Consider the following 9,791-nt stretch of genomic DNA (forward strand, 5'->3'; position numbering starts at 1 on the left):
ATTGTTTGAATGGGTCATGGGGACATACTTGAGGACCTTTGGTCATGCCTCAAGCCATTGGATCATGCTTTGGTCAAAAAGTCAATATTAAGCTGACTTTGACCAAAACCCTAATTTGGAATGGCAGATGAATTGTGGCTTGATAAACTTTAATTGAGGTGAGTACAAACTTTGATTGTTGATTGGAGGGAGACTCTTGATCACCTTGAGATATTCATGATCACACTGAGCTTTGATTGACCCATCCCTTGGACTTCTTGATGCCAAAACCCTAACTTGCAAACAAAGTCAAGCAAGACATATTTTTTTATGGGGTTTCGTAAAGCATAAAGCTATACACAAAAGTATTTGATGAACTTGACGTTAGGCAAATGATACAAATGATAAGGGATCTTAGGGGTGAAAATTAGTGTGTTACAGTTGCCCCTATTTAAGTTTCTTCCATCCGGAGATATGAAGGTTGAAATCATTGTCTCGACGAGATTGGAGAGACTTAAATATTAAAATGCACAATCTTTTGATCCTAAGATAGCGCAATGACTCTTATGATACGATGTGAATGAAAGACTTTGAATTTCGTGGGTAATGATACCACATGAGACACACTACTACTAGAGAAACCCTGCAGAGAGGAAAGGGACTAATACCGGGGAATAACATCAAAGGCTAACAAATTGGGGACAGTGTTTAAATTACTGGCGGTAAAATTAACATTCCACTGGAGAATAGGAATATAGGTTCTGATAACTGGATGAGAACCAATTTCCAATATTGGAAAAGAGGATCCAGTTTCTTCTTCAATAGATTTCTATTTTTGAGAAAAAAGTGATCACTGAAATGGGAGATGGGAACCAATGACTCCACTGGGGATCTTCAAAACAAATTTCTCAAATAAAGAGAAAATAACATCATCTGAAAGGAATCTCGTCAAACTTCTCTAGCGGGGATCTTCCGGAGAGACATCCATTTGATGAGAGGATGGTTTTGATAGCGGACTTATTGGGGAAATTGCCATTAGTCGTAGTTAACTTTACTCTGGGGAAGATAAAGCAAAAGATGATAATCTTCGACAAACTTCTCTGACGGAACTTTTCCGGAGAGATAGCCATTTGACGGAGGAGCAACTAATAATGTTGATAAACTTCAATTGGGGAATGGGCAAACTTCTTGGAGAAGAGACTGCCATTCGTCATTCAAAATGAAATAAGTTTCTCAAATAAAGAGATCGCCACTTGCCATTGGATAATATACTTCAACCATGATTCGGGTTGTATGCCACAAATGGGTCTCAGTTTCTTCTTTAATCAAGACTTCCTCTCGAAAAGGTAAATAAACTTCCCCAAACGATTCGGGTTATATGCCATGAACGGGTCTCAGTTTCTTCTTTAATCAAGAATTCCTCTTGAAAAGGGTAAATAAACTTCCCCAAACGATTTGGGTTGTATGCCGTGAACGGGTCTCAGTTTCTTCTTTAATCAAGATTTCCTCTTGAAAAGGGTAAAAAGGGTTCAAACAAACTTCTCTGATGGGAGTTTTCTGAATACATAACCATTTGGTGAAAGGACCTCACTGTGGATAGACAAAATTCTCGTGAAGAGACTGCCATTTGTCCTTCGAAACAAAATCTGAGAACAAAACAAGCTTCTCAAATAAAGAGACTACTACATGTTGTTAGGTAAGGATTTCAAAGGGAGTGTTACAAGAACACTGTTGGGAAAAAAATCATCTTCGATGGGGAATCATAAGAAAATCCTTCATGGGTATCGAAGTAATTGGAGGTACAAAATAAATGTACCATCAATCTAGGTTTTTACCGCCTAGAGATTCAATATCAGACCTGCCAGAGATCAGGTTCAGTCCCGAAATAAACTAGAAAGGGATAGTCAAACAAGACTCTTCTCAGTGAGGAATGATCTCAAATTGGGGAATTATCCTATCCAAGTATGGAAAGGAGAGCTAAAGCAAAATATTCCACGAGGAATAAACTCAGTGGGGATTTAGAAAGGGTATACACTTTCTGCTTAAGGTTGACGACTCTACTGAAGAGAGGAAATATATATCACTTGGGGGATAAATGCAGCCAAGTTAAGTAAAACGACACAAAGGAGGCAATATGAATACGAATTATGAATTTAACTACACATGATGTATATGCATGCGTGAATGCGTGTTATGTTTATGATGACAAAACAGGAAATAGTAGATGAACCGGAGATGAGATAAACATCTTGGTACAAATGAACACTCGGCTAATCTCAACATAAGGGGAATCTCACTAGAGATAAAACAAGAAGTCGTCAATGGAGTAAAGTTTGCCTTCAAACCCAATATTCTCTAGGTATAATGATGCCAAATGGAAGGATGTTCTCTTAAAGAAGCAAGAATCATCTACTGCTGCAATTCCACTAGGAATGATAAAGACATTATTTCAAGAAAGCACTGAGCTCCATACATCAGGATCCAACCTTTTATGGGATTACTGTTGACATTCCTTATTGTGATCATAAATTAAAGAAACACACACACACACACACACACACACACACACACACACCTTTTAAAAGCAAAACAAGATATTTAAAACTTTTGTTTCAAGAATTTTCTCATCAAAAGTAAAAAGTCATTTTGCAAGAAGGAAGTAAAATAAGAGTCACAAACAAATGGATAAAGTTTTGAATTCTATTGATGGAATGGTGGTCCGTAAATGGCGAGACTCCATAGATCATTTACAAAGATGAAAAATGGTAAATACGTGAAAAGGCTACATTAAAATGCAATGACCACTATTCTCCCTATCAACTTTGAAATCCATTATGTTCGAGCTTCTGGAGAGAGTAATTTGATTAAGAAAACTTTGATGGGCGAGGTCGCTTTGAATTGATCAAGTCTGGAATGATGCAATTACTTACCATAATCCCTAACTTTTGCCTAGATTTCCCCTTGCGGGTGTCAATCTACTAGGACAATCATTTTCTATCCATGTCTCAAACTTTTTCCTGGACTTCCCTTTTGGGTTTTTGGTCCACTGAGACGCTCTTTTTTGCCTAAGCCGCCCTTGCGGGTTTTCAACTTAGTGAGTTGTTCTTTTATTTTTTAGGCGAAATATTTCTTAACTGTATCGGCATTCATGGGACGAATGAGCTCCTCACCATCCATGGTTGTAAGGATTAAAGCACCACCAGAGAAGGCTTTCTTAACAACATATGGTCCTTCATAATTATGAGTCCACTTTCCCCTAAAGTCAGTAATGAAAGACAAGATCTTCTTGAGTACGAGGTCGACTTCTCTGAACACACGAGGTCGAACCTTCTTATCAAAAGCTTTCTTCATCCTTTGTTGATACAATTGACCATGGCATAAAGTCGTCATCCTCTTTTCTTCAATTAAGTTCAACTGATCAAATCTACTCTGACACAATTCAGCCTCAGACAATTCTGCTTCCATAAAGACTCTCATTGACGGGATCTCAACCTCCATGGGGAGCACTACTTCCATGCCATATACAAGAGAGAAAGGGGTTGCCCTATTTAAAGTGCAGATGGATGTACGATACCCATGTAGAGCAAAAGGGAGCATCTCATGCCAGTCCTTGTAAGTCACAACCATTTTCTGGATGATCTTCTTTATATTCTTTTTCGCAACTTCAACGACCCCATTCATCTTGGGTCTGTAAGGAGATGAGTTATGGTGTTCAATCTTGAATTATGCACACATTTCTTTCATCATCTTGTTATTTAAGTTTGATCCATTATCAATAATGATCTTACTTGGAACACCATAACGATAGATTATTTGATTCTTGATAAATTAGACCACTACTTGCTTAGTTACATTGGCGTACGATGTGGCTTCGACCCACTTAGTAAAGTAATCAATGGCCACCAGAGTGAAACGATGTCCGTTTGAAGCTTTAGGTTCTATCATACCAATCATGTCAATTCCCCACATAAAGAAAGGCCAAGGAGAGGAGATAACACTGAAAAGAGTTGGATGCACATGAATCTTATCAGCATAAACCTGACATTTATGGCACTTCTTCATATATTTGTAGCAGCTAGATTCCATCGTTAGCCAATAGTAACCTGCTCATAACATCCTTTTAGCCATTGGATGTCCATGGGCATGGGTACCAAAGGATCCTTCACGAATTTCTATCATCAACATGTCTGCTTCGTGTCTATCCACACATATGAGCAAGACCATGTCAAAGTTTCTCTTGTACAATACGTCTTCATTCAGAAAGAAGGTACCAGCCAACCTTCTAAGAGCCTTCTTATCTTTGTTCGATGCCCCAGGTGGGCACTCTTGTCTTTGAATAAAGCATTTAATATCATGATACCATGGTTTGTCATCAATGACCTCTTCTGCAGCGAACAAAAGAGCAGGTCTGTCAAGGCGTATAACATTTATTGTAGGAACATCATTCCACCGGTTCATAACAATCATGGAGGATAAATTTGCCAGAGCATTTGTTGTCTGATTCTCTTCACGAGGTATATGGTGAAATTCAATTTGGTTGAAGAAAGTTGACAGCCTCCTCACATAATCATTGTAAGGAATCAAACCAAGATGATAGGTTTCCTATTCTCCTTTGATCTGATTAATCACAAAGTTGAATCTCCATACATCCATAATTTTGATTCTCAAGTCGATAGCCTCTTCAAGACCCATAATGAATGCTTCATACTCTGCCACGTTGTTCGTACATGTGAATGGCAATCTCGTGGTAAATGGAATATGAGAACCTTGAGGAGTGACAATGACTTCCCCAATTCCATTTCCATAAGCATTAACAACTCCGTCAAATATCAAGACCCAACAGGATTCTGGATCAGGCCCTTAACTTGGCAACAGTTCATCACAATCTTTCGCTTTTAAGTACATTACATCCTCACTGGGAAATTCAAATCGAATGGATTAATAGTCGTCAATTGGCTGGTAAGCTAAATGGTCAGCCAAGATACTTCCTTTTATTTCCTTTTGGGTATGGTACTCAATATCATAATCAGACAATAGCATTTGCCAATGAGAAATTCTTCCAGTTAAAGCAGGTTTTTCAAAGATGTACTTGATTGGATCCATTTTTTAGATCAACCAAGTAGTATGATTGAGCATATATTGGCGAAGACGACAGGCAGCCCAAGGTAAAGCACAACAAGTCTTTTTGAGCATAGAGTATCGAGACTCACAATTCGTGAATTTCTTACTCAAATAGTAAATCATGCTCCTTTATTCCAGTTTCATCTTATTGACCGAGCACACAACCCATGGAATCTTCTAATATGGTCAAATACATAATCAAAGGTCTTCCTTCCATTGGAGGAATCAGAATAGGAGGCTCCAGCAAGTACTTCTTGATGCTATTAAAAGCTTTCTGGCAGTCTTCAGTCCATACACATTCTTGATCTTTGCGAAGAAGCTTGAAAATTGGCCCACAAGTAGCAGTCATGTGAGATATAAATTGGGAGATGTAATTAAAACGGTCGAGGAATCCTCTGACTTGTTTCTCTATTTTAGGTGCGAGAATTTCTTGAATGGCTCTGACTTTATCAGGGTTCACCTTAATACCTTGTTGATTGACGATGAAGCCTATGAGCTTTCCTGAACGGACACCGAAAGTACATTTGTTGGGATTTAGGCGGAGTTTGTACTTCCTCAGACGTTGAAATAGCTTTAATAAATACTCAACATGCTCTTCTTCAGTCTTGGACTTAGCAATCATTTCTTCCACATAGACCTCAATCTCCTTGTGCATCATGTCATGAAAGAGCGTTGTCATGGCTCGTTGATAGGTTGCACCAGCTTTCTTTAAACCGAAAGGCATCACTCTGTAGCAGAATGTTCCCCAAGGTGTAATAAATGATGTTTTCTCCCTATCTTTAGGCGCCATTCTGATCTATTTGTAGCCAGAGAATCCATCCATGAAAGAAAAGACATTGAATTTGGTAGTGATGCTGACCAACATATCAATATGAGGTAAAGGGAAATCATCCTTTGGACTGGCCTTGTTCAAATCTTTATAGTTGACACACATTCGAACTTTACCATCTTTCTTTGGAATGGGCATTATGTCGGCCAACCATTAAGGATACTTAGATGTAACAAGAAATCAGCATCAATATGCTTATGAACCTCTTCTTTGATCTTGAGAGCCATGTCTGGATGTGTTCTTCTTAACTTCTGTTTGACTGGTGGATATCCTGATTTAAATGGAAAATGATGCTCCACAATATTAGTATCAAAACCTGGCATGTCCTAATAAGACCAAGCAAACACATATGTATATTCTCTAAGAAGATCTATCATTCTCTCATTGACATCCGGGAAAAGCGATTCTCTAATCTTGACCTCCGTTCTACCTTCTTCGGAACCCAAGTTAATCACTTCCATTGACTCTTTGTGAGGCTGAATGGCCTTTTCTTCTTGCTCAAGTAGCCGAGAGATCTCATCTGGAATCTCTTCATCACTTTCTTCTTCGGCCTCAAATACGGGGAAATCAAAGTTGGGAGAGGGCGTAGGGTCATTGCTTTCAATGGATGTGACATTAATCAATTTGTATACATGATTTATGCTTGTCTTTTTAGCATAAAGATAAAAAAATGGAATTTGCATGCAGAAAAAAGATTTTTGTTTGTTTGTTTGTTTTAGATTACCATTTTTCGAAAGGAAAAAAGTAAAATAAAATGGAAGAAAAAATGAACATTTCATTAATGATAATGGGAACTTGAAACAAATCCCAACAAAAGACTCTTTCATCTTGGGCAGAACAAAAGGAATTTTTAAAATGACGATAAAATATTACTTATAAACATGGACAATTGTAGGAACATCAACAACTATCCAATTTTGGCAGACCATCCCATGCGTTACGAAGCTTTGTGCATCCTCTTTGGGATTCTCTTCAATGACAACATTTTTTCAGATTGAGTAGGGTTGATGAATCATCCACTCCGGAGAGTCTCTTGAATAGGATGGAGAATCGCATCTTGTTGAGCGACCTTTGAAGATGTAGGTGAGAAACCAAGGCATTCACAAAATTTGTTTTCAGGGAGACTCACAACTTGTCCCCATCCACCTATTGAACCATCTTCGATTAACTATCGCGCATCGTTAAAGGAATGAATGGAAGCTCCATTATCTTGTACATCTTTGTCAGCAATAGATAGTGTATGAAATTGGGTTCCAACTTCATCCTCAGCATCGACGAAAGAAAATAACGATATGTGACTCACTACTAAAGCCTCTTCTCTGCATACTGTGACCAATTTCCCATTCCTTACGAACTTGAGCCTCTGGTGAAAAGTCGAAGTGACAAACATTGCCTCATGGATCCACGGGAGACCCAACAAACAACTGTAAGAAGTATGGATGTCCATTACTTGAAAGGTGACTTGAAAGATATGTGGACCAATGGTCATGGGGAGAGCCACCTCGCCGATGACAGTCTTTCTGGAGCCGTCAAATGCTTTAATAATAACCCCACTATATCTCATAGGAGCGCCTTGAAAAGCCAATCTGGACATAGTTGATTTTGGCATGACATTGAGTGAAGAAGATGTGTCCACCAACACATTGGATAGAGAATCATTAAGGCAATTCATGGAAATATGCAGAGCCATGTTGTGATTCTTGCCCTCTGCTGGGAGTTCTTCATGACTGAAACTCAAATTGTGGCAGACAGTTATGTTGGCGACAATGTTATGAAATTGGTCAATCATTACGTCATGATCGACATAATATTGCTCTATAACCTTTTTTAGAGCCTCCCTATGAGCCTCATAACTCATCAGTAGGGATAAAACAGATATCTTGGAAGGGGTTTGTAAGAGCTGGTCCACAACTTTGTATACTTGATCAATCTCAAAACCTCATCGAATTCTAAGTTGATATTAGCCCCACTGAACTCTTCCACAAAATCAGGTTCGTTGTTTATAATCGGTGCCTCAACTTGCGTTTTCTTCCCAACTATAGCTTTAACATTTCTTGGTGGCACCGCAGCGAATACACGCCCGCTTCTTGTGACCCCACTTACATCGATAATGTTAACGACAGAAGGCATAGAAGGTAGAGGAACCTCCTTTCCATCTTCGATCATGGTAGCTTGGTACTTGTAGGGTACGACTTTGTCAGATTGGTACGGTGTTGGACCTGATAAATAGATGACCAAAGGTGAAATTATAGAGTTGCGACCATCGAATGTAATCTCCAAGGGTTCAGGAACATTGGACTGAGGGATTATAACATTGGCATCATTCTCGAGATTTCTGGGATGGACAACAATGATAGTTCCCGCGTCCAACAATCTTTGTATATCCTGTCGTACAAGGGGACATGCACGTGGGTTTATCGAACAAAATTCGCAGGTGGTAGAATCACGTGGTGGAACAAAAGGGAGCCGAAACAAACTCTTGTGCATCTTAACCAAAGATCTTATCATGAATATCACATCGTAGATTTGGTAATTACACTGACAGCCTTCAACCATGTTGATAGGAGCCCCCTTAGCTTGTACCACATTGACTTTATTGAAGTTCCTCTCTCTATCAACTCAAATAAGCCCGTTGTTTATTTCTTTTTGCAAATCTTCCCTTACAATACGACAACCACAGAGAGTTGTACGGCAAAGTCCGCAAGCAGCATAGTTGTGTTGCGTCATATAAATGAGATCACCCAATTTAAGGTGCATCTCGACCAAATCTCCTTCTAAATAACATACATCGTAAACTCTGAAACTGCCAGGACAACCTTCTACCATGTTGATAGAAGCTCTTCCATGTTGAGGTAGAGGATTCACTTGTACGTTTGGGTTGACATCTCTGAAAGACAGAATGCCTCTTTTGATCAATCTTTGCACCTCAGACTTTAAACTATAACAGTCTTCTAAGTTGTATCCAGTTACCCCTTGGTGGTAGGCGCAAAACTGGTCAGCTTTGTACCAATATGGAAGTTTCTTTGGAATAGGGGGAGTAGGTCTAGTTTGAATGTGCTTCTTGTCGACCAAATATGGGAATTATTTTGTGTAAGTCATAGGTATTGGATCAAATTGCGGTCTTCTTTGAAATTGATTATTGTTGTATTATGGACGGGCCTATTACTGAGGTCGTTATTGTGGCTGAGGGATATTCTGCTAAATGTATTGAGGTTGTTGTTGTGTAAACTATGGTTGTTGTTGTTGTTGGATTTGCGGTTGAGATTTTTGCAAGAGCTGTGGCTGGTAGGCTGGAGCTACTTCTACAATATGTTATTGTTGATATCTCTGCCTTGATCTTTTGTGTACCACATCACTGACATCTTGCTCTTTCTTCTTAAGGAACCCAACTCCGAACTTTTTGACGCTGTTAGATGAACCACCTTCCTTAACCTATCATTCGTTATAAACACCTTCTTCGAGTTGCATCCCCATATTCACCATGTTGGTGAAATCACTTGGTGCACTCATTATCATATGTTCATAGTAGAAAGTGAAGGATAATAGCGATCCAAAATGCATCAGAATTTAAAACATTTCTCCTTTAGTGATCCTTACGAATGGGCGTGATCAGTGATAGAATCGTTACATCTTGTGGTGATTGAAACCTTTGATGCATATCTAAGGAGCGATCATGAACGTTGAATGTTGAGAACGCCTCTACTCAGTCCACACGAACGGATTCCTTCAGTCTCAGTGCTAGCTGCTACGAATGAGTGCTTTGTGTGTGTGTGTGTGTGTGTGTGTGTGTGTGTGTGTGTGTGATAGAGAGAGAGAGAGAGAGAGAGAGAGAGAGAGAGAGAGAGAGAGAGAGAGAGAGAGA

At 39.2% G+C, this 9,791-nt stretch overlaps 1 protein-coding gene across 1 annotated transcript; it reads right to left on the reverse strand.

The window, feature by feature from the left end:
- Positions 1-7,097: 7,097 nt before the first annotated feature.
- Positions 7,098-8,485, reverse strand: LOC127103944 (uncharacterized). The gene is made up of 2 exons (XM_051041172.1): positions 7,851-8,485; positions 7,098-7,767 (listed from the first exon to the last, which is right to left on the reverse strand). Exons 1-2 carry the CDS (start codon positions 8,483-8,485, stop codon positions 7,098-7,100), a joined length of 1,305 nt encoding a protein of 434 aa, XP_050897129.1.
- Positions 8,486-9,791: the final 1,306 nt, after the last annotated feature.

Source organism: Lathyrus oleraceus, chromosome 7 (assembly GCF_024323335.1).
Source record: "Lathyrus oleraceus cultivar Zhongwan6 chromosome 7, CAAS_Psat_ZW6_1.0, whole genome shotgun sequence".
Classification (NCBI taxonomy): Eukaryota; Viridiplantae; Streptophyta; class Magnoliopsida; order Fabales; family Fabaceae; genus Lathyrus; species Lathyrus oleraceus.

Coding starts and splice junctions, on each gene's coding strand:
- LOC127103944 (XM_051041172.1), bottom strand. CDS start 8,485: ATGGTTGAAGGCTGTCAGTGTAATTACCAAATCTACGATGTGATATTC. Junction 7,768..7,850: donor GAGGTTTTGAGATTGATCAA/GTATACAAAGTT, acceptor TGAGGCTCATAG/GGAGGCTCTAAAAAAGGTTA.